Source organism: Biomphalaria glabrata, chromosome 14 (assembly GCF_947242115.1).
Source record: "Biomphalaria glabrata chromosome 14, xgBioGlab47.1, whole genome shotgun sequence".
In the NCBI taxonomy this organism is placed as follows: Eukaryota; Metazoa; Mollusca; class Gastropoda; family Planorbidae; genus Biomphalaria; species Biomphalaria glabrata.
Genome location: NC_074724.1, coordinates 2,711,624 through 2,738,017, shown reverse-complemented (window position 1 = coordinate 2,738,017; position 26,394 = coordinate 2,711,624). Strand labels below are relative to the sequence as shown.

At 34.9% G+C, this 26,394-nt stretch overlaps 1 protein-coding gene across 6 annotated transcripts; it reads left to right on the top strand.

The window, feature by feature from the left end:
- The first annotated feature begins 252 nt into the window (after nucleotides 1–252).
- On the top strand, nucleotides 253–26,257 carry LOC106077530 (germ cell nuclear acidic protein-like). Of its 6 annotated transcripts, none has more exons than XM_056011311.1 (15): nucleotides 254–380; nucleotides 2,232–2,332; nucleotides 3,554–3,586; nucleotides 5,582–5,611; nucleotides 8,851–8,883; nucleotides 9,478–9,507; nucleotides 10,160–10,192; nucleotides 16,570–16,602; nucleotides 17,689–17,718; nucleotides 18,879–18,911; nucleotides 19,556–19,588; nucleotides 20,318–20,563; nucleotides 21,887–21,922; nucleotides 24,721–24,756; nucleotides 26,114–26,255. In XM_056011311.1, exons 2-15 carry the CDS (start codon nucleotides 2,255–2,257, stop codon nucleotides 26,171–26,173), a joined length of 744 nt encoding a protein of 247 aa, XP_055867286.1. In that variant the 5' UTR covers nucleotides 254–380; nucleotides 2,232–2,254; the 3' UTR covers nucleotides 26,174–26,255. The 6 variants fall into 6 exon arrangements, with proteins under 6 accessions (XP_055867288.1, XP_055867289.1, XP_055867290.1 ...); XM_056011312.1 differs by having other exon boundaries at nucleotides 374–490; XM_056011313.1 differs by lacking the exon at nucleotides 5,582–5,611 and having other exon boundaries at nucleotides 253–380; nucleotides 26,114–26,257.
- The last annotated feature ends 137 nt before the right edge of the window (nucleotides 26,258–26,394 follow it).

Genomic DNA, 26,394 nt, shown 5'->3' with positions numbered 1-26,394 from the left:
TATCTTATATTCTTATCTGGGTTACAATGGATAGTTTATCTTATATTCTAATTTTCTAAGCTAGCTTAGTTTACTTTATTTACCGTAATCTAAAATAGTATTTATTATCTCCAGCTGTACTTAATGGCATACTAATATCCAAATCTAATTCCAATTCGATTAAAACTCGAGAATAACATTAACGCGGCCAATGAATTTATGCATGCACTTACTCAATAACTGTATGTCTACACTGACGGATATAATAGCTCCTATGATATATCATTGTTTTGGGACTAGCCAGATGGCTCCATAATCACTCGTTGCAACGTATATAATAATGAATCCGTATAAAAGCTATTGCAAGCAGTCTCATCAAAGACTACAGGCTAGCAGATCAGGTAGTTACGCATAGTATAAACCATATGTCTGGGATACATATAGTTAATATAGTTGTGACTATGTTGCTAGTATTAATTTACCGAACAGATGTAGCTTTAGAAAGTTAAAGGTAACATTGTGTCTGTAGTTAGTATTCATGTATGCCCAGATTTAGCAGCTTTCAGATAAACTGTTTTTTCTTACATGTTGTGATGATTATTACATAGGAATTATGGATGTAACGATGAGAAGAACGGATTTATAAGACTTTCTATCTACAGAAGTCAACTTTGAAGAATCAATGTTAGATGTTATGCCAGATATATAATTGCTATTAGTTAACAAAATTAATAAATAACAATACTACATTTATACATATTTATATTTATTGTTATGTCTGCGTTGGTTCTAGCAAAAAAAGTAGGGACCGCGTAGCCACATGGAATATTGTGCTTTTTATTCATCTTAGGACTCGGAAGACAAGCCTTATTATTATTCTTGTTAGAGACGAATAATTCATTCTCTGGCGCTGCCAGGGTCGAGTTTCGCGAAAGAGAAACAACATTCATCGTAGTCCCTTTAACAGTTTCCACTGAGGAATTTTCTGGTGATGTTGCAGGTCTGCAGCAGTATCGCCCTCTGACAGGCAACGAGGATGTTCCCAGGAATGTTAGGGGCCTTGAAGGTGTCTGTGAGGTCAGTTGTTATTACCCCCTCGGTTGATATAACAATGGGGTATATTGTTATTTTGGACAATTTCCATAGACGCTTAATCTCCAAGCCTAGGTTCCCATATTTTCTTTGTTTTTCTATCTCAGTTTTTCTTAAATTATGAGACAGTGGTACGGCGATGTCGATAATGGTAGCGGTTTTTTCTTTTTTATCAACGAACAGAAGATCCAGGCGATTTAAATCTACCGTTTTGTCGGTCAGAATAGGCCTATCCCAGCACAGAAGATGTTCAGTAGACTCGAGAACCTCTTGTGGCGAGTATATATAATAAGGAGGAGTGTCCTTACAGATCAAATTGTACGTCAAAGCCAGGTGTTGGTGTATTAACTTTGCAACTTGGTTGGGGCGACCTAGGTAGGCTGATTCTGATAGGGCTGGACATCCTGCCATAATGTGTTCAATCGACTCGCCCACATTTCCACAATTTCGGCATTTGTCGATAACATTGAGTTTCAGGATATGCTTCTCGTAATTTTTTGTCCTGATTACTCTGTCCTGTATTGCTGTAATAAAGCCTTCAGTTTCAGGGTAGAGATGGCCTGCTTTGAGCCATGTTAAGGAAGCAGCCTTGTCGATGTTGTCCCCATGTAATAAAGCCGGGAATTTTCCGTGGAGTGTTTTTCTCTTCCGATTGGCGAATCTCATGTCCTACGTCGTCCAAACCGATATTGACATCAGCATTGTGTAGGTTCAGAGGGGTTGCTTCGGAGTCATATTTGCGTAGAAAGGAAACTAATTGATTGCTGGAGGCGAGCAGTTTTGATCGTATTTTTAAAACTTGCATCTTACACAATTTGAAGATGTTCTGCCAACCACGACCCCCATCCTTGATGGACAGGTATAACCTTATGATCAAGGACTTGGGGTGTAGGCATCGACATTTGGTCAGTAATTTTCTAGTGATTCTGTCAATGTCATATAGGTCAGTGTCAGTCCATTTGATGGCACAGAGCGTGTAAAGGAGCACTGGGACGGCCCAACTGTTTAATGCAGTGATGAGATTACTGCCAGACAGTTTGGTCTTGAGGATTTTATTAACTTTTTTCTTATATTTACCAAGAAATATAACATTATCATTATTATTTTTATTAATAATAATATTAATATTTATATAGATGTTTATGTATTTTTCCCCTCAGGTTGAAATTGGAAAAACAGAACCATGAAACAAATATTTGTAATTTTATGCATGTTTGCCGTTTCTTATAATTTCGGACTTGTAAAGGCGAGACCAAGTCCGGTAACTACGAGATTTCTTATGTAAAGGAGTTATTGTCCTTTGTACTATTTCATAAATGTCTATCCTCTTTATAGATTCTTTACAAAACATGCACAAACAGATTCGATTTCAATAAAGATGTAGGTCACTAAAAGTGAACAGCTGACTATATTTCCAAATTTGTTTAGTTTCAAAGTGTGTCTATTAATTATTCTGTCTTGACTTTTATTGATGTTTCAATTCTCTGAATGATTTTGAATAGTTATAAGTATTGCTACTTTCTAGCTCAGAGCGCTCTGGTCCAATCTTTTGTATATATCAAAAGGTAGAATGTTTACATGGAAGAGGGCTTTCCGTACTGCATTTAAGCGCTCAGTAAACACAAATCTTTTCCAGTCGGGATTAAAACTCCAGCCCCCATGGATAGGTAGTAAAGTAGTAAAGTTCCCCTTTCGGACCTTGTGATCTATGGGGCAGTTAACGCCCAATGCGGAAAGCACAACGATCAACCGCCTTTACTTTTGCCCAACTAATGTCACTGTCATGTACCCATTAGAGCTGGGCGGACTTAGAGGCACCCTAATTTAAAACCTCAGTCTTCCCCATGATTCGAACCCGGGACCCCTTAGCTTAATCCTCTCGGCCACACATTCCAGTATACTTGTAGCCTTCATTAATTCCAAAAATGACGCCTGGATTAACCATCTGATCGTAATATCATTTTCCCTAACAGTTCACAAGGCCTAAAAGGAGATTGTTTAGCCTTTCATATTAACTAATCCTCTGGAGAACTGAGGAATATAGAATACAGCACAACATAATCAACACCCTGTACGGATGTGCTGAACACCTGAAGTTAACAGCACACTATTTTTCCTTGGCACAGTCTGCACAAGAGATAACAGCTCAGCAGCAAATGCTGGCTAGAAGAAGAAGAAGCATACAGTCTACTTAAAGTCTTCAAAAGTAACGCGAGTTAGATTTGGGCGATATTTACTTTCAATTACAAAACAGTTGTTTCTATTCTCATGTTTCCGTTACTAAGGACGCCTTGCAGCCTTTCTTCCTAACGCCATGCTTCATTCCAATTTAACCCTTTTTTTTGGGATGAATCGTTTTATAATCTATAAATTTATATTAATCTATGTTTTTTTTTAAAGAGAAAGATGTTAAAAATGTATCTCAAGAAAAACAAATTAAAAAGTTGTATGCTTAATAGAAATTTGTTTTTCATGTTAACAGGAAGTTGAAAGTGACGCTAACATTGACATTTCGGTACGTAACTTGTTTATCTGACCATATCAGTTCAAAACATATATTTTGTACTATTAAGTCGTTCTCTTATCTTAAACTGTGTCTACAAACATCTGGACTTACCGAACACTTATGTAAGATTGTTCTTTATTGATTTCTCATCAGCTTTTAACACTATACAACTTCATTTACTCATTGAAAAGATGAAAGCGTTGCAGATTAGTCTATACATAATACTATGGGCTAATGAATTTTTGACCCAGAGAGCTCAGAGGGTTAGGGTAAACAATGTTATATCTAATGAACGCATAGTTAACACAGGGGCGCCCCAGGGGGCTGTGACATCGCCATCGTGGTTCATTTTGTACACCAATGATTTTCAATCCGATAGTTCTTGTTGCTCCTTCACAAAATTCGCTGATGATGCGGCTCTTCTTGCCCTGCTCTCAGAGAGCTCAGACGTAAATGAGTATTTCAAAGAAATAGAACAAATTGAAAAATATTGTAAAGATAATTTTTTATTATTAAATGTAAAACAAACCAAAGAAATGATAATCGATATCAACAAAAAAGGGCAGCAAAGATTACGATTACTAAGAAAACTGTCCTCGTTTAATGTTAGCGAAAAGGCCTTGGCTATGTTTTATCACGCTCACATCTGCAATATTTTAAGTTTCAATATCACTGCCTGGTATGGCAATCTGAGCATTAAAAATAAAAATAAAATTCATAGAATCCTAAATGCCGCTGGCAAAATCATTGGCAAAAAAATAAACCCCATTTGGGCATTTGCTTGAGACAAACATCTATAAAAAAGCTAACAAGATCCTCGAAATAAAGAATCACCCTTTGTGTCAGGATTTTGTGATTTTACCATCACAAAAGAGATACAAGACACCGATAGCAAAGACAAACAGACACAAACACTCTTTTGTTCCCCTGGCAATCAAATCATTAAATATGAACAATCTGGTATAAACTTTGTCACATGTAAACTATGAGTGAGTCTGGTGTGAATGTACACTTTGGTTCCTTATAGTTATAATGTTTTTTGTTTGGTGTAATGCACAAATTGTAAGACAAATTTCCTTACGGATAATAAAGATTATTATTATTATTATTATTATTATTAAAAACAGATATTTGGTATAAAACATTTTCTCTTTGAGGCCAATGGTCTGAATCAGTGGCACAAACTACTTAGCGTTATTTTTTGGGGGCAAAGTGGCTCGCGGGCCACATCATTGCTAAATATCCTCATTTCCGATAGAATCGATGCCCCTTTTATTATTTTTTTTACTTTGTGGACAGAAGATTAAAGTTGCCCCAGAGTTCCGCGTCTCGGGCAAGATGAGGCCCGCAAGCCGTAGCTTGGGCATTATTCTATCACGATTAGGAATTCGGCCTCCAGAGATTATGTAATGAGGCTGCATCACAATGTACATTTGTACATTTATTTATGTGACAAAGTGAAGTCTTCTATCCCATATTCTAGAGCAGTGCTTCCCAAACTTGAATGTACCCCTTTTATAATTTTTTAAAATGTTGAGTACCCCTCGCCCCTCCCCCCACTTACCACACACACAGTTTAATTTATTAATAGATCAAAATAAATATGTATTTTTTTTAAAAATCAGCATAGATAATAAGGTTCAACAATTACCCTCTCCAGTCTTCCGGTACGCAAACCCAGCTTTGGGAAACACTGCTCTAATTCTAAAGGGTATAAAATAATATTGTGTTGTAGATATTGTTGAAGAGTATTTCTCTCATGTACTAAGTAATTTGATTGTAAACTCGTAGCGTGATAATTTTAATTATTAAAATCAAATGTCCATGATAGCTGTAAACTGATGTAGCCAATTTTAATGGATGTTTCTTCAATACAAATGAATTAGGAATCCTTAAAGTTCTAAATAATGTCCTGTTCAAAAAAAGTTTGTAAACTAACACTAACGCCCTCTCTCTCTCGCTCTCTCTCTCTCTCTCTCTTTCTCTCTCTCTCTCTATTCACAGGAAGATGCAGCCAACAATGAAACTGAAGTAGTAAGTCAAAAGTTTTTCTTACTAATTAAACAAGTTGTCTATCAGTATTTCTGAAGTTGTGACCACTAACGGGAAAGTCCGCATTCGTTTGAATGTCTCTCGTATTGAGCTTTATTAGAAAATATGTTCAATTTTCTACTCTGTCTAAGCATTGTATAGAAGGAATGATATTCTTTTAGTATGAAACGAAATATTACCAATAACATGGCTCTAAAATCCTTATCGTGTTGGTCAACTTATTGATACAGATTCTGTTCCTTATTGTGTTGGTCAACTTGTTGATACAGAATCTGTTTCTTATCGTGTTGGTCAACTTGTTGATACAGATTCTGTTCCTTATTGAGTTGGTCAACTTGTTGATACAGAATCTGTTCCTTATTATTTGGTCAACTTATTGATACAGATTCTGTTCCTTATTGTGTTGGTCAACTTGTTGATACAGATTCTGTTCCTTATCGTATTGGTCAACTTGTTGATACAGATTCTGTTCCTTATTGTGTTGGTCAACTTGTTGATACAAAATCTGTTCCTTATTATTTGGTCAACTTATTGATACAGATTCTGTTACTTCTCGTGTTGGTCAACTTGTTGATACAGAATCTGTTCTTTATAGTGTTGCTCAACTTGTTGATACAGAATCTGTTCTTTATTTTGTTGGTCAACTTGTTGATACAGAATCTGTTCTTTATAGTGTTGGTCAACTTGTTGATACATAATCTGTTCTTTATAGTGTTGGTCAACTTGTTGATACAGAATCTGTTCTTTATAGTGTTGGTCAACTTGTTGATACAGAATCTGTTCCTTATCGTGTTGGTCAACATGTTGATACAGATTCTGTTCCTTATTGTGTTTGTCAACTTGTTGATACAGTATCTGTTCCTTATTATGTTGGTCAACTTGTTGATACAGAATCTGTTCCGTATTGTGTTGGTCAACTTATTGATACAGATTCTGTTCCTTCTCGTGTTGGTCAACTTATTGATACAGAATCTGTTCTTTATTGTGTTGGTCAACTTGTTGATACAGAATCTGTTCCTTCTCGTGTTGGTCAACTTGTTGATACAGATTCTGTTCTTTATTGTGTTGGTCAACTTGTTGATACAGAATCTGTTCCTTCTCGTGTTGGTCAACTTGTTGATACAGATTCTGTTCCTTATTGTGTTGGTCAACTTGTTGATACAAAATCTGTTCCTTATTATTTGGTCAACTTATTGATACAGATTCTGTTACTTCTCGTGTTGGTCAACTTGTTGATACAGAATCTGTTCTTTATAGTGTTGCTCAACTTGTTGATACAGAATCTGTTCTTTATTTTGTTGGTCAACTTGTTGATACAGAATCTGTTCTTTATAGTGTTGGTCAACTTGTTGATACATAATCTGTTCTTTATAGTGTTGGTCAACTTGTTGATACAGAATCTGTTCTTTATAGTGTTGGTCAACTTGTTGATACAGAATCTGTTCCTTATCGTGTTGGTCAACATGTTGATACAGATTCTGTTCCTTATTGTGTTTGTCAACTTGTTGATACAGTATCTGTTCCTTATTATGTTGGTCAACTTGTTGATACAGAATCTGTTCCGTATTGTGTTGGTCAACTTATTGATACAGATTCTGTTCCTTCTCGTGTTGGTCAACTTATTGATACAGAATCTGTTCTTTATTGTGTTGGTCAACTTGTTGATACAGAATCTGTTCCTTATCGTGTTGGTCAACTTGTTGATACAGAATCTGTTCCTTCTCGTGTTGGTCAACTTGTTGATACAGAATCTGTTCCTTATTGTGTTGGTCAACTTGTTGATACAGAATCTGTTCTTTATAGTGTTGGTCAACTTGTTAATACAGAATCTGTTCTTTATTGTGTTGGTCATCTTATTGATACAGATTCTATTTCTTCTCGTGTTGGTCAACTTATTGATACAGAATCTGTTCTTTATTGTGTTGGTCAACTTATTGATACAGATTCTGTTCCTTATTGTGTTGTCAACTTATTGATACAGAATCTGTTCCTTCTCGTGTTGGTCAACTTATTGATACAGATTCTGTTCCTTATTGTGTTGGTCAACTTGTTGATACAGATTCTGTTCCTTATTGTGTTGGTCAACTTATTGATACAGATTCTGTTCCTTATTGTGTTGGTCAACTTGTTGATACAGATTCTGTTCCTTATTGTGTTGGTCAACTTGATACAGATTCTGTTTCTTATTGTGTTGGTCAAGTTGTTGATAAGCTGCTGCATATTGTGATGGTTAGACAGAAGCTTATTCCTACTATATTTTGATAAGTAGAAGAATAAAATGCAGTGTCCCAGCAATGATCGAGATATTCTCATATGCGAGCGTCCTCCAACAAAACCTTTTCTCAATTCTCATATGTATGTCATAGCTAGTAGTAGGGCCGGCCTGAGGCATAGGCAAACTAGGCAGCCTCCAAATGTCCGGGGCCAAACCTGCTAGTAAGAAAAGTATCACTAACAGAAGGACAACAGAAACGAGGATGAATGATGACAAGAAGATAAATACTAAAAGGAAACACGTGACCAAAAAGGTTAAAAAGTGTGAACGTAACATTTGCGAGGAACAATTTCTTTTTTTTTTCTTTATCCCATACAAATACAAATCGCATCACAAACACAGAAATCCAAAACAGGATCATCATTGGTGTTTTCCCCATTCTTAACATTACCCAAGACAAGTCTGTACTATCATTAGATCCTCAGAGCTCGCAAAGGCTTTTCTACAGGGCTCAGTAACAATGCAACTGATCCTCTGCGGACTCCAGGAGTATAAAATGAATCAAACTTTCAATGTTTAAGTACATAGGCTGCATTTTTTTTTAAAGTACATATCATTAATTAATCATTATTTAATTTAGTTTAAATTTAATGGGCTGCTTGGATCTACGAGGAAATACAATGACTTAGCAGAGTTAAAGTGTCTATTTACATGCACGATTAACACAGGAATCCGATTTCGACATAATTCTCTTCTCTCTATATATATATTGGCCTCCTTTAGTCGTAGAACGACTATGGTTCCTCTCGAACACATTTCCATATGGCTTTGGAGCCCTAATTTTGAGAGACACTCTAGTCCAGATACAGAAAAACTACTTTTCGAAAATCGTTGGTAGTCTAATTTAAATATCATTACTTAAGGGAAACACTAATCAAATGAAACAATATTTAAAATCACAGAGAGTATTACTATTTTCTTAGTATTACTATTTTCTTGTTCCCAGGACGATGTAGCCACTACTGAGGATCCTGAAACAGTAAGTAAAGTGTTTCTCATCTTTAAGAATAGATACATTAGAAATTGATCTTAAAGTAGTAATTTTCTGTAGACTGAATGGAAACTCGTGTTTATGTTCACAGGAAGATAAAAGCGACATGAACATTGACATTTCAGTACATAACTTGTTTATCTGATCACGTAAATTGAAAACATATTTCAAAATATTAAACTGTTGATTTAAAAACAAATTTTCGGTATAAAACACTTTCTCTTGGAGGAATATGGGCTGAATCACTGGCGCCAAACTATTTATCGTTTTTTTTTCAGCAAACTATCTCGCGGGCGACATTATTGCTAAAAACCTATGATTCCAATTGAATAGATACTCGATTTAATTAGTATACATTGTGGACAGAAGATAAAGGGCTGAGAGTTCCGCGTCTCGGGCAAGATTTCCATGACTGCTGTATACCAGTATAACTGTGGGCGTAGCTAAGTTTTTTTTTTCGGAGTGGGGGGGGGGGGGGGGGAGGGGTTCAATAGAAATGAATTAAAATCATAAAAGCTCTACATACTGTATTGTTTACAAAAAGTGTGTTAACTAACACTAACGTTCTCTCTCTGTTCCCAGGAAGATGCAGCCAACAATGAAACACAATCGGTAAGTCAAAATGTTTTCTTACATATTGAATAAGTTGTCTATTAGTATATATAAAGTTGTATATATAAAATAAAAAAGCCCCGCATTCGGTTGAATGTCTCTCCTATATATGTACAGCAGGACAAGTGTTGAATTTCCTACTCTGGCAAGGTAGTTTATCAAACGTATAATACCCGTTGAGTGTTAGAATGAAATGTTATCAATAATTCAATTGAATCTATTGACTATAACGTTTACTTGCTGACAAGGACAACTCCCAAATTGTTTGTTATTGTCCACTGTATATTAAATGGTCGAGTGCCAGCTTTAAGTTATTACATTTGAAAAAGCAAAATATAAGAAAATACTTTTGAAAAAACAAAGCTTACATAAGAGAAATAACCAAACATTTACTGTCTTTATCTAACTACAACAATATTAATCTCCTTTTTACTATAAAATATGCATAAGTTTTGAATCTATTTTTAGAATTAGTCAAAGTAGACATGGTTATATCACTGAAATACGTAGTCGGCGAAATATGCAACAAAAAAAAATATTTGAGCAGTCTGTCTGTCAGTTTGGTACAAATCTTGAAATCAAATAAGTCTTGAATAAATCAAACAGTTAACAAATTAGTTAATTAACTAGCTTGTTCTTGTGTCTTTCACAGGAAGTGAGTGACAACGCCACTGACCTTGATTCGGTAAATATTTGTTTTCTTTTTTTTTCTGACATGGTCTATAAAACTATTTACCTAAATTTACGTACGGCATATGTTTCGAAGTGCTGTATCTAAGAATTATCTTTATGTATATTTTTATGTTTACTAAACTAATAAGAAAAAATAAAGTCCTAACTAAGACAAACTAGTACAAGCTAAGACAAATTCATGCAAGTGTTCTTTCTTCCCTATTGCTTTTAGAGCATTGAATGGGTTGCTTGAATCTACGATGGCTGCCTGGTCGTGCGGTTAGCGCGCTGGACTGTCGTTCAGACTTATCGATGGTCCAGGGTTCAAACCCTGCCCGCTCCCATCCCCCGTCGTCCTGCGGGAGGTTTGGACTAGGAAGTAATTATCTTCAACTCTGAAGGAACATCCGAAACATGTACAACATTTTACAAACATTTTACAAACATTTTACAAACATTTTACAAACATTTTACAAACATTTTACAAACATTTTACAAACATTTTACAAACATTTTACAAACATTTTTACGAGGAAATGCAACGACTTAGCAGAGTTCCAGTCTCTAGTTAACATGCAAGACTAACACAGGAATCTGCTTTCGGCATAATTCTCTTCTCTAAATATATTGGCCTCTTTAAGTCGTAGAACAACTATGGTTCATCTCGAACACTTTTTCATATGGCTGTGGAGCCTTATTCTAGAGAGACGCTCTCGTCCACACATATTGCAGATCATGGTGGCTTTCGCTTCTGTGGTGGAGGAGCCGGCCATTTTTCGTTTGGCACGCTTTTCTTTAAGAGCTGAGGCCCATGTTTTCTCACTGTCCATAGCTTTCTTGGTCACTGTCTCTCTTCAACTAGTGCGGTCTAGGGCTATGTCTTCCAATTGGTCAGTATCAATGTTTACTGATATAAAATCCCATTTTATCTTCTCTATTGCCTTCCAAAGCAACGCGAAACAAGGAGAATACGTTACACTAACAACAGGTGAAAATAACTAAATCTACGAGTATAATTTGCTTTATATGGTTTGTATTAAGAAGTGAATGAGAATACAATTAGAGTTTGTGTTTTTCACACAAACTTTTAGGCTGTCCTCGAAGGATCCACGAATGCGTCACAGGTTTTGTAAGTAATGCAAATAAAGAGGCAGGTTTCAGAATTTTAATATAAAAACATATGAAGTACAAAGTATCAAATGTCATAAAAATATTACCTGATAGTACAAAATAAAAGTAATAAACCAATGGTCAATTAAAGAAAATGTGTCTCATCAAATATCTTATCTTATAAAATACAGACGTTACTTTAAATAAGAAGATGATTACTTCCTACATGTGCCCCAGATCATTCTACTCATGCATATTAATCAATGACATAAACTCTACCAAGTCATTGGTTTTTCAGGCTGGCTCTAGCAACCCATCCCATGCTCTAAAAGTGCTAGGAAAGAAGGAGTATTAGTAAATATTTGTCCTAGCGTATGGAACAAGGAATGTTTATCGATACGGAAAAACTAAAACTATTTTAAAAATTTTTGGTAGTCTAATTTGAATATCATTACATTAATCAAACAATATTTAAAATCACAGAGAGTATAACTATTTTCTTGTTTCCAGGACGCTGTAGCTGCTACTCAGGATCTTGAAACAGTAAGTAAAGAGTTTCTTATCTTCAAGAATAGATACATTAGAAATTGCTCTTAAAGTAATAATTTTCTGTATACTGAATGGAAGGTCGTGTTTATGTTCACATTGACATTTCAAGACGTAACTTGTTTATCTGGTCACGTAAATTAATAACATATTTCGAAATATGAAAGTGTTCATTTCAAAACAATAATTCGGTATAAAACACTTTCTCTTACAGGACATCGACAAAACAATTATTAAACTTTTTTATACAGCAACCATCAGCAGTCTAATTAACTTTTCCATCACCTGCTGGTATGGTAATACTTCACTGGCACAAAGACTTAGACTAAATAGACTAATTAAAAGAGCATCGCATATCACTCGAACACAGCTACCATCTCTTGAAGAGCTCTTTCGAGAAAGATGCCTTTCCAAAACAGTTTAGATTTTTAAGGACAACCTGCACCATTATTACATAAGATCTGAACGAAGTGGTCGTCTCCTTTCCATTAGGACTAAAACAGAAAGATTTAAAAACTCCTTTATCCCACTTTCGGTCAGAGTGTTACAAGATCAGCTGTCGTCATCGAGAAGTTCAAAGAAGTCTAGTTCATAAAGCGCTGGTTGTGAGTGTGTATGTTTTCGTGTGTGAATGTTGTTCGAATTTTTCATCTATACTGTTATTGTACAGTAGTTACGCTGATGTTGTCAATTGTAGTCAAACTATATGTCCATTTGATTGGATCAATAAAATTCTCTTATCTTATCTTATCTTATCTTATATGGTCTGAATCACTGGCGCCAAACCATTTATCGTTTTTTCGGCAAACTGTCTCGCGGGCCACATCATGGCTAAAGACTTTTGATTCCAATGGAATCAATACTTGATTTAATTATTATAAATTATCCCTTAGACTTTCATACCCTACCTTTGTTCTGTTGCATTTTTAAATTAAACTTTTTAACTAACAACAGTGGAACTATTTTTACTTTATAAAAGAGTTCTTCATCCTTTGTTTACATAGAAGTTAGAAGCTTTTGGCTTTATTTAGACATTTATTTTTCCTTTTTTTACGATGTAAAAAAAAACGCTTGTCTAAGACACTCCCACAATGTTTACTACTGAAGAAACTTTATAATTATTTTAAAATTTATCACAAATAAATAGTAATAATGAAGAATTTGTTCTAGATATATAGATCTAGGCTAGCTAGATTAGAATTAGATCCAGGTAAGTCTAAAGTCTAAATTTAATTATATACATCTAGTATCATCATCTAGTTCATCTAGTCTAAATTTAGCATATTTAAATCATATTATGATATTTATATTAGATCTAGATCTATATTTATTTTATATTAAATTATTATTCTAGTATTTATATAGTATAGTCAATATTAATATAGATCTAGAATCTAGAGATGTATTAAATCTATTTTATTATTGTTAGATCTAGTAGGCTAGGTGTAGAGTGTAAATCGAGATTGAGTTGACTAGACTAGATCTAAGCTTTTATCTCTAGATTTAGACTCTAGATCTAAGCTTATGATAAATAAAAAGAAAGGAAATGGTAGATCTAGATCTACATCCAATACATTTAAATAATAATCATCCACTGTGGGCATTTTTTGCCCGTTTTCTTTTGTTTTAGTATTGTTTATCTGTAAAAATCTACATCATGGCTATGCTTGTCCAAGACACACCCACAATTTTTACAACTGAAGTAGCTTTATAATTGTTCTATTTATACTTCTATGAATAGTAATAATGAAGATTTAGATCTTGATCTACATATTTAGCATAGGATGAAACAGACTTGGACATTATTAGCATTTAGATTTAGATCTAGATCTAGTATTGTCCTTGACCTTAGGCTTAGGCTTAGGCTAGGTCTGGAATGTAGATAAAGGTTGACTAGATCTATGCTTTTATCTTTACACCTGGGTAGATCCCTATAGATCTAAGCCTAAGATAAATGAAATCAACAGAAATGGTAGATCTAAATCCAATATTCATCCACCATGCTGGGCTTTTTCTTTGTATATTTTGTAGCAATTGTTATAAAAATTTAGTATTGTTTATCAGTAAAAACCATCACAATGACTATACTATAGGCCTACTTATACAGATTCGAGTTGCACTCTGTCTTGTAAGTACTCCAAAAGGTTTACTACTAAATAAAAGTGAAATATAAAACTATTCTAGATGCATTATAATTTATTACAAAGGAATTATAATAATGATCTAGGTCTAGATCTTAGGTATAATGAATTAGAATTTTTATTGTCCTTCAGCTAGTTAGAGATTTATGCTTTGATCTCTCGCTAGCCTATGTCTCACACTGGTCTAGTATTAGAATGAAAGATGTTCTAGGCAAATAAAAAGAAGATAAATCTAGATCTATATCCCATTGATTCAAATGTACATAATATTTGAGTACATTTGATTGATAGATTTATTACTGGTATCTATTGTTATACGTAGAAATAGTGCAATATTTTTTCCCTTTTCTGACTAAAAAGCCATGTAAAAATAATAATATAATCAGTGATTCATCATCTTTTATTGACTGTTTTATCACATTTCTTTTTGAAAAAGATGTCAATAGTCTAATATGCAAAGATCAAAATCTATATTTAGGTCTCAGAAGTTCTAAAGCTGGCATCAATTTGTTTTTTGAGGGTCATATTATTTAGATTATAATTTGTATCTTATATTTAAATAGAAAGATGTTTACATTTTCATATTCTCCATTCATTTACCTTTGCTTTGATAGCAAATATGTTACTATAGCTTTATTGGAACTTGAAAAATAAATTTTTGTTTTAGGCATATTTGGAACATTTTATTTTTTCAAAAAAAGTAGTTTTTTTTTTTTGAAAAAAAAACAACACCGCACTCAATGAGTTAATGCGTACCCCCTCTATAGTCTTAAATTCCCGTACCCCTGGAGGTATGCCTACCCCTATTAAGAAAATCACTGTTCTATAGGGTACAAAATTATATTGTATTACTATATATTACTACTTTTGAAGAGTATTTCTCTATTGTACTAATTCATTTCACTTTTCAACATACAGTTGATGTAAAGTTATTGAAATCAAATTTCCATGACCGCTGTATACCAATATAACTGTGGGCATAGTAGGATTTTTTTTCTGGGGGGGGGGGGGGGGGGGAAGGGTTAAATACAAATGAATAAATAATCATAAAAGCTCTACATACTGTATCGTTTACAAAAAGTTTGTGAACTAACACTAACGTTCTCTCTCTGTTCCCAGGAAGATGCAGCCAACAATGAAACACAATTGGTAAGTGAAAAGTTGTTCTTAGACATTGATTAAGTTGTCTAACAACTTATATTAAGTGGTGACCGCAAATAAAAAAGCCCCGCATTCTGACGCCACTGACCTTGATTCGGTAAATATTTGGTATCTTTTTATTTTTAAATGGTATATAAAACTATTTACCTAAATTTACATACAGCATATGTTTGGAATTGTAATTTGAAGAATTATCTTTATGTATATTTTTATCTTTACTAAACTAATAAGAATAAACTAAGTCCAAAGAAAGACAAACTAGTACAAGCTAAGACAAATTCATACAATGTTCTTTCTTCCCTATTGCTTTTAGAGCATCGAATGGGTTGCTTGAATCTACGAGGAAATGCAATGACTTAGCAGAGTTAAAGTGTCTATTTACATGCACGATTAACACAGGAATCTGCTTTCGACATAATTTTCTTCTATATATATTTATTGGCCTACTTTAGTCATAGAACGACTATGGTTCATCTCGAACACTTTATCATATGGCTGTAGAGCCCTATGTTAAAGAGACACTCCCGTCCACATATATTGCAGGTCAAGGTGGCTTCCGCTTTGGAGGTAGAGAGCCTGTCATTTTTTGTATGGCTCGCGTTTCTTCAAAAGCTGAGGCACATGTTTTCTCGCTGTCCATAGCTTTCTTGGTCACCGTCTCTCTTCAACTAATGCGATCTAGAGCTATGTCTTCCCAATGGTATCAATGTTCACTGATTTAATATCCCATTTTTTCTTCTACATAGCCTTCTAAAGCAACGCGAGACGTGGAGAATACGTTACACTAACAACAGGAGAAAAATATTCTAAATTGACGAGCATTTTTTGCTTTATATGGTTTGTATTAAGAAGAGAATGAAAATACAAATAGAGTTTCTGTTTTTTCACACAAACATTAATGCGGTCCCTGAGGGGTCCACCAATGGGTCACCTGTTTGGTAAGTAATGTAGATAAAGAGGCGTGTTTTAGAATTCTCATATCAAAAGATATGAAGTAACAACTATAGAAAGTCATAAAATATGACCTGATAGTAGAAAATACAAATAATAACCAAGTGGTCCAATTAAAGAAAATATTTTTGTTTCATCAGTTATCTTCTATTTTAAAATACTGAAGTCCCTTCAAATAAGAAGATGATTACTTCCTACATGTGTCCTCAGGCCAATATAATCATGCATGTTAATCAATGCCAAGTCATTAGTTTTTCTGGCTAGCTCAGGCAACCTATTCCATGCTCTAATAGCACTTGGGAAGAAGGAGTATTTGTACAAATTTATCCTAGCATATGGAACAAGGATTATTTATTGATACAGAAAAACTACTTTTCGAAAATCGTTGTTAGTCTAATTTGAATATCATTACTTAAGGGAAACATTAATCAAATTAAATAATATTTAAAATCACAGAGTATTACTATTGTTTTATTTCCAGGACGATGTAGCCGTTACTCAGGATCCTGAAACAGTAAGTAAAGTGTTTCTCACCTTTAAGAATACATACATTAAAAATTGCTCTTAAAGTAATAATTTTCTGTATACTGAATGGAAGTTCGTGTTTATGTTCACATTGACATTTCAATACGTAACTTGTTTATCTGATCATGTAAATTAATAACATATTTCGAAATATTAAAATGTTCATTTCAAAACAATAATTCGGTATAAAACACTTAATCTTGGAGGAATATGGTCTGAATCACTGGCACCAAACTATTTATTGTTTATTTTCGGGAAACTGTCTCGCGGGCCACATCATTGCTAAAGACTTTTGATTCCAATGGAATCCATACTTGATTTAATTACTAAACATCGTGGACAGAAGATTTAAAGGGTGTAGAGTTCCGTGTCTAGGGCAGGATCTGACCTGCAGGCCGTAGCTTGGGCATCTTTCTATCTTGTTATGGCACAATTAGGAATTCGGCATCGAAAAGTTATTTAATGAGGCTGCATCACAATGTACAATTTGTAAATCTATTGATCTGACAATGTGAAGTGTTCTATCCCATGTTCTTAGGCAGTGCTTCCCAAACTTTGACCTGAATGTACCCCTTTATAATTTTTTTAATGTTGGGTACCCCTCGCCCCCCCCCCCCATCTTTAATTTATTAACAGAACAAAATAAATATGAATTTTGAAACAAATTCAGCATAGTTAATAAAGTTTAACGCGTACCCCCTCTAAATTCTTCCAGTACCCCTGGGGGTATGCGTACCCCTATTTGAAAAACACTGTTGTAAGGGTATAAAATTGTATTGTGTTGTCAATACTTTTGAAGAGTGTTTCTCTCATGTGCTAAGTCATTTGATTTTTCAACATACAGTTGATGTAAACTCGTTAGCGTTATAATTTTTTAGTTATTGAAATCAAATTTCCATGAACGCTGTATACCAACATAACTGTGGGCGTAGCCAGGTTTTTTTTTTTCGGGGGGGGGGGGGGGGGGGGGGGGGAGGGTTCAATAGAAAGGAATTAATAATCATAAAAGCTTTACAGAATGTATTGTTTGCAAAAAGTTTCAAAATTAACATTTATGTTCTCTCTTTGTTCCCAGGAAGATGCAGCCAGCAATGAAACTCAATGGGTAAGTTAAAAAGTTGTTCTATCAGTATATAACAAGTTGTGACCGCAAATTTAAAAAGCCCCGCATTCGGTTGAATGTATCTCGTATTTATTTACACCAGGACATATGTTGAATTTCCTACTCTGTCTTTGTATTTTATAAAAAGAATGATACCCGCGTATTGTTAGAATGAAATGTTATCAATAATTTAATTGAATCTATTGAATACAACGTTTACTTGCTTACAAGGACAACTCCCAAATTTGCTATTGCTTGCTTGTCTTATTCTTTATTCTTATCTTATATACTTCTTCAAAGTGATGAATGACAGGTACAACAGACACGGTACAAGCCCGGACGATGCCCTCAGATGTCAGGGTTCATTTCTTAGTTTTGCTTGTCTTGGCTCCTTAGGCTTGTTAGGGGTTTACACAATTACTCAGTTCCAATTAATTAATACTTGCTATAGGAATAAGAACAACCACTACTTAATATATTTCAACTCTAACTCAAGCTCTCCATGAATACCAAAAAACTCTCTAATATTAAATAAAGAACACAATTATATCACTCTCAAGAAATAATACAAACACCAGCCCAGGAAGTAAACGTCCAACCTTCCTGAACCGGGAACAAGACCTCAATGACTAACACACTCTCTTGCACACTCAAAGAAGACATAACCATTCAGTTCATAACACGTGCAAGACTATTCACATGACAAAGGGATATAACTAACATATCAAAATATTAAAGTAACATTCACTCTCGTCGTACCTCCCAGTGACAGTTATTGTCCATAGTATAATAAATGGTCAAGTGCCAGCTTTAAGTTATTACATTTGAAAAAGAAAAATACATAAAAATACTTTTGAAAAAACAAAGCTTATGTAAGAGAAATAACCAAACATTAACTGTCTTTATCTAAATACAACAATATTAATCTACTTTTCACTATAACACATATTTAATGAAATAAAACTAATTAATTAACTAATTTGTTAATTGTTTGATTTATTCAAGACTTATTTGATTTCAAGATTTGTACCAAACTGACAGACAGACTGTTCAATTTTTTTTTTTTACAAATTTCGCTGACTACGTATTTCAATGATATAACTATGTCTACTTTGATAAATTCTAAAAATAGATTCTAAACTTATCTCTTGTGTTTTTCACAGGAAGTGACTGCCAAGGCCACTAACATTTATTCGGTAAATATTTGGTTTCTTTTTTCCTGAAAGGATATATAAAACTATTTACCTAAATTTACGTACGGCATGTGTTTGGAAGTGCTGCTCGGAAGAATTAGCTTTAAACTTTAATGCGGTCGCTGAGGGGTTCACTAATGGGTCACCTGTTTGGTAAGTAATGTAGATAGAGAGGCGGGTATCAGAGTTTTCATATCAAAAGATAGGTAACAACTATGAAAAGTGCCAAAATATGACCTGATAGTACAAAATACAAGTAATAAACAAATGGTCCAATTAAAGAAGATCTTTTTGTTTCATCAGTTATCTTCTATTTTAAAATACTGAAGTTACTTCAAATAAGAAGATGATTACTTCCTACATGTATTCTCAGGTCAATCTAATCATGCATACTAATCAATGACAAGTCATTAGTTTTCCTGGCTGGCTCAGGCAACCTATTCCATGCTTTAATAGCCCTAGGGAAGAAAGAAATATTTGTACAAATTAGTCCTAGCGAATGGAACAAGGATTATTTATCGATACAGAAAATTTACTTTTCGAAAATCGTTGGTAGTCTTATTTGAATATCATTACTTAAAGGAAACAATAATCAAATTACATAATATTTGAAATCACAAAGAGTATTACTATTTTTTTGTTCCCAGGACAATGTAACTGCTACTGAAAATCCTGAAACAGTAAGTAAAGAGTTTCTTACCTTAAAAAAAAAGATAATTAGAAATTGCTCTTAAAGTAGTAATTTACTTTTCAACTTTTATGTCCTTTGTAAAAAGCTTGTGACAAGTCACTCCGTCATTCTGGCAAAAATCTTGCACACGTTTGTTCTCCCATTTCCTATTGTTGGATTAAGTTACAACTTTGCGCCACTGTTCATTGTCCCTAACAAAACATGAATGAATTTTTAAAAATTACTTATTATCAAAAAATTAATGGTAATACATTTTTTTTTTATAATTTAAAAACAAGAAACAAATGTTGCTGTATTGAGAGATATGGTTGTAACTAACTCTTCAGCTCCTTTCTTAATATAAGCATTTTTAAAAGCTTTTTTATGTTGTTTAACTTAGATTTTTTGTCTTGTCCTGGGTTCGAATCCTGCTGGAGATTTTTAATTTCGGTATCTTTAGGGCACCTCTGATTCCACCCAGCTTTTTTTGGGTACCTGACATAAGTTGGGGAAAAGTTAAGGTGGATGTTCGTTGTGCTCGCCACATGACACCCTCGTTATGACCATTACACCATTTGCCCGATCGCAAGGTCTGAAAGGGAGGATTTTTTTTTACTTTTACGCATAGTCATGTTTTAGTGCTAGTGAAAATCAAACAACATTACAAAGCCTCTAATCAACATACATGACCTAGATTAAACACACGTTAATTAGCAAATGTTTTACAATCTTTTCGCAGGACAAGGATGTAAGCAGCGATAACAAAAATGTCAGCAGCGATGACGAGGATGTCAGCAGCGATAACAAAAATGTCAGCAGCGATGACAAGGATGTCAGCAGCGATGACAAGGATGTAAGCAGCGATAACAAAAATGTCAGCAGCGATGACGAGGATGTCAGCAGCGGTAACAAAAATGTCAGCAGCAATAATGAAGATGTCAGCAGCGATAACAAAGTTCTCTTCAGTAATGACACTTTGGATTCAGTAAGTACATCCTTTACATTGACTAAAACACGTAGATATGGATACAGGTATGATGTAATCATCTACCATATTTAAAGGAAGGTGATGTAAAGGTCATACGTTTCTTTGGCCGAGGGTGTCATGTGGCCAACACAACGCCTTAACTTCTACCAACTTGCAAAGGGAAAAGATTATTTCTTGAGACGTAAAATGCCACAGAGTTAATAGGACTCTGGAATTTCAAAAACTTCACCGACGTTTTAACTCGAGACCCTTTAGTTTGTAACCCTGGCGTTTTACCACTCAGCCACCAAGTGCTTCTTGGGTCTCAACTCTGCCTTTTGTGTCACCCTACATTAGGCAGAGGGTTTAGTAATCAGCACTCTTCATTTCTGAAGGAACATATGAAACATGTAAAACAACAGGGCCGGCCTTAGACATAGGCAAACTAGGCAGCCGGCTAGGGCATCCTATTTGGTGGGGGCCTCGCACAGACCTGAATAAAAAATTTTTAGGGAAGAAATAGCGAAACTTGTGCCCAATGTTGTTTTAGTAGGCCTACACTAGGTTTTAAAAAAATTGCAAAATTTTTTTATCGCTTTTAGTTTTCTGTTACATTTATGGCCAGCGAATTCAGTTCGCCTAGGACATCCAATTATATACGGCGGCCCTGACATAAATATTTTTAAAAAGAATATTTAAAATATATAGAAGCGTAAACAATATAAAACGAGAGTGTTTTAGCTCTTAAGAATTATACTGTTCTTATTATTTCTTGTAAGCAACATTAGACGGGCGTGGAAGCTAAGTGGTAAAGTTCTTGGCTTCTGAACCGAGGGTCTTTGGTACGAATCCTGTTGAAGTCTGGGATATGAGTTTTTGGCACGGCCAAGTCCACAAAACTGTAATGAGTGCCTGTCACAACGAGTTTTCAAACCAGGAATAAGTATGGGCAAGTAAAGGTGTTTGGTTGTTGATCTAGCTACATGACACCCTCGTTAACCGTGGGCCACAGAAAGTGATGACCTTTAAATCATCTGCCATTTCGATTACATGGTCTGAAAGGGGGACCTTAGGTAACATTTGAGAGAAATGGTATGAGCCAAGGGCTTTCGAAATTATTTTCTAAGCGACATGATGTTATGACCAGATGATCTCGTGTTTAAATCCTGACCCCCACTATCCCCTACAGTAGTCCCTGGGGATGTGGCTAGGATCTAACACTCTTCATTTCTGAAGAAACATTTGACAATCTCTGAAATAGTTGTACAATGCTAATTAAATGATGTTTATATTGGATTCATGTAAAATGTGATCATAAATGTTCTTACAAACTTTTCCCAGGGCGAGCATGTCAGCAGCGAGAACAGTTCGGACTCAGTAAGTAAAAACTTTACACTGACGAAATCACTGAGACAATATCTTTCAACTTTTGGCTGCAAGGTCATGTGGTATTTGCGATGGACTGTTGTTCGGTCTTCTCTTTGGTCCTTGTTTACACCCTGCACACTGCTATCCCCCAGCACCCCCCGACGTAATGCAGGAGGTTTGGACTAGAAAGTAGATTATCTTCATCGTTGAAACATTATTTTTTACATTAACAACTGAATTGAAAACTACAATGGACATAAATACAAGACACCTGGCTGCATTTCAGTAACACAGCAGAAACACTCACAGTTGTTATAGCCTTTACCAGTAAATCTTTACATGTTTATTTATTGATAAGACAGTTAAGTTACACAAAAATATTATTTACCTAACGAAGAGATTGAAAAGAAAATTCAAATATTTATCATTCGAAGATGTCACTACTTGTACACATCAGTCAAAGTCCCTGGTACTAAAGTCACGTGGTCCTGAATAATAACTGTCACAGCACAGCTACGACAAAAGTCTAGGGGCAAATGATGATGATGGTAGAAATAATGAAGGGGATGAAGGTGGAGATGATGATGATTGTGAAGATGATAATTATAAATGAAGATGATGATGATAATGATGATGATGATGATAGGATGTTGATAATGATGAGGATGATGATAATGATGCTACCTAGTTTTGTCCTGTCTCACAAATTAATACTACTTCATTTCACTATGTGTAAAAGGTAATTGATAAAATATATTTTCCTCCAGTGTATAAAAATAAGTAAACAGGTTCAAATCATTTATATAAAATTACAAGCATTGAAATGAATCTAAGGTATACCTCGGCCTTCTTCAGTCACAGAATCTCCTGGAACAATTTTTCATCTGACTATAGAACCTTATTCATGGTGAAACAGTAACACAGACTAAAAACGCCAAATACCTAAGTGTTATAATAAATGAAAAACTGTCATGGAATCCACATATGGATGAAACTACCAAAAAATCAAACAAAGCATTAGGATTTATTAAAAGAAATTTCTATAAATCAAATAAGAACATAAAACTAAAATGTTATTTAACCTTGGTTAGGCCAATAATAGAATATGCATCCACCGTTTGGGACCCCTCAACTGAAGAAAACATTAAGAAACTGGAACAGACACGAAATAGAGAAGTGAGATTCATAACAAACCAATATTCACATTTGACTAGAGTAACACCTTTAGTAAAATCACTAAATTTAGGAAGCCTTCAGGACAGAAGACTCAAAAGTAAAGTAGCAATTATACATTAAAACACTGAACCATAATCTTCAAATACAAAAACAAAATCTAATAAAATACTCAGAAAGACACAAAGATTAAGGCACATTCCTCATCCCATATGCTAGGACAAATGTGTACAAATGCACCTTTTTTCCTAGTGCTATTAGAGCATGGAATGGGTTGCCTGAGCTAGCCAGGAAAACCAGTGACTTGTCAGAATTTAGGTGATTGGTTAATATGCATGACTAAATGCATGACGCGTAGGACGTAATCATCTTCATTTTTGAAGTAACGTCTTTATTATATAAGATAAGATTCTGGAGAGACATTCCGGTCCACATACAACACAGGCGAGACATTCGCCTTAGGTTGTAGAGTTCCGTAGAGGAGCCAGTCGTTTTGGCTTTTTTCTCTCAGAGCTGTCTATACCTTTCCTTGTTACCATCTCTCCACATTATGCGGTCTTGGGCTGTCTTCTTAGTAGCCAACATAGATGTCCACTGCTTTGAGGTCACTTATTGGAGGTGGGGTCAACCAGATTTTCTTTTTGCCCATCGCATATTTGCATATAGAAAATAAAGTTAAAAGTAAAACCATGTATCGACTTTTGTAGCTGTACAATGTATGTCTATTAAAAATGGTTTGACCACTCTTATTTTTAAGTAGCAACATTTTTCTTATTGTATAACTAATCCGATTGTGTAAACGTGTACATTAGTGTCATTCAACGTATCATCTCTTAATAATGACTTGTTAGCTACTTGTCTGACTACCCACCTAGAAGAAAAACTCTTTGTCAACATGACAAAGGCTTCAGTAGTGACTACTGTCGGAAAATTGGGGGCAGTGCTCTTGCAGTTCTTACACCCTGATTGAAAACTGTATTGGCACTTGCTGTTCCTTTGGGCACACCAGCTTCGTGGAAAGAGGGTGACCTGCTGTGTGGGTGACTTCGTTTCGAATATAACTAATGTCCATGCTTTCACAGGCTTTCATCTCATTCTTTTAAATAGGAGCCATAGTCATTTCGCAACAGATTGAAGCAGTGGCGTAGCTAGGGCGGGGGAGGAGGTCCAAATTTGACTCCCCGGGATCCCTTTTGAGGTGGTCCCCCTAATAAGTATCCGAAATTGGTTTTTATATTAAATATTACGCCATTATATCATGTCATGATGTCGAATGTCAAATTGCATGGGCCCCTAAAGAGGTAAAGCCCCACTAGCCCCCAAATCCCTAGCTAGCCACTGGAAGGAAGACATATATATTAATGCTAACAGGTTGAGATTGTCTTGAGCTGTAATTTGACGTTATAAGTTAATATATATTTGATATGTTATTACAGTTGTTCATTCTTGTATTAGTTTGTCAAGTTGGGAATGCGGTTAATTAAATGCATTGAATTCATTTCCTGGTTTTGGAAAGTACATTTCTCTTTGTACTTTGTTAAAACCCTTTTTTCTAACCAAATATACAGTTTAGCATGGCAAAGTATACAATATAAGTTTAACGCATAGATTATCTTATCTTATCTTGTTCACAGGAGGAGGAAGAGGACACCTATGATTTTTCTCAATGGGTAAGTTTTTTTTTTCTGGAACTGTGAATTACGTATTATAAATCTCTCTCTAGTATGGCCCATTTGATCTCAACTGATAAGAGTAGTATTTAAACCTGGTCTTCCGATTTCTCGTTTTTCTAAATATCAATAATCAAAGAATGTACAGGCCTACCAGTGAGAGTGACTCTAATTATGTCAAAAAATAGAAAGTAATGGAGATAAACAAAAACAGATCATGTTCAGTGCCCCAACGGTACAAAAGACAGGTGAAGGTGATTTTTCAAGAAGTGTGGTGGCCGAGGGGGTCCTGGGTTCGAATCTCACTTAAGACTGGGGATTTTAATTTTGGGATTTTTAGGGTGCCCGTTAGTCCACCCAACTCTAATGGTTACCCAACTTTAGTTTCGGTTAGTCGTTGTGCTGGCCACATTACGCCCTGCTCGTTAACCGTTGGCCAAAAGAAACAGATGACATCATCTGCCCTATAGATCACAATGTCCGAAAACTGATATCTGATATGTTATCCGTCTGAGATATCCTCTGAGAGAGTCTTCTAAGTTAATTGACACCAATTGTAATTGAGATATTTTTATTTCGAGCTGTCATAAGAAAGTCTTAACTCTTTCTCTCCTAACTGACGATACCAGCGTTGATTCCACCATAACATGGTAAATAATTACGGAGAGAAAGAGTTAAATTAGTGGACTAATAACAAGGCTTGTCTGCGAGTCCAAAGATTATTGAGGAATGCAGTATTTTCCTTTGATGCGCAGCCCCAGTTGTGACCTACATATTTTGCCACCGGTCCACACCCATGGCAAGCATAACCAACCTTTTTTTCTACTCGTTTGTGACTAGTCGTTTGTGGGCTAATTACTGCATTGCCTCCAGCCTGCGCAGAGTATTTTTAAAGTGATAATTGGCTAGCGCAGACCAATACCACTCTTTAAGCTAAATGCAGTTCACTGTAGCACAGAAGTCTGAGACAGCTTTTCACTGAAAGCAATTTAAAAAAAATCAACTTTTAAATGTTATACATACAAATTTATTACTTTAACCAAAGGAACGGTTTAGAGAGTAACGCTGTGGTTGGTTGGGTTTTCTGTGGTTGATTGGGTTTTCTGTGGTTGGTTGGGTTTTCTGTGGTTGGTTGGGTTTTCTGTGGTTGATTGGGTTTTCTGTGGTTGATTGGGTTTTCTGTGGTTGATTGGGTTTTCTGTGGTTGATTGGGTTTTCTGTGGTTGGTTGGGTTTTGGTTTGAAGATTGATGATTCACATTTTTGTCATTGTTATAGTATTGTAGGTGATATAAACTTGATATCGTTGTATGTTATATATATATATATATATAAATAGAAACTCTTTGTGATTTCAGAGATATAAATTGAAGAACATATTTTCACTTAGAATCGTAAGTGCTTACAAATTTATTTGAAAAGAAAAACTAATTTTAATTTAGAGTAATTTTACAATAAAGGTTAATTCACTTAATGTTGAACTGAGGCTTAGGAGGCTTTATTAAACAAAGAAATTTAAGATTTCTAGCAGATTAATAGTAAGAAAAAACACTGCGAGATATGAATTAGATCACTAAGGTTTTGAAATTCTACACATCAGAACCACTTTTTTTTACTAGTGGTGGCCGAGTGGTTAAGC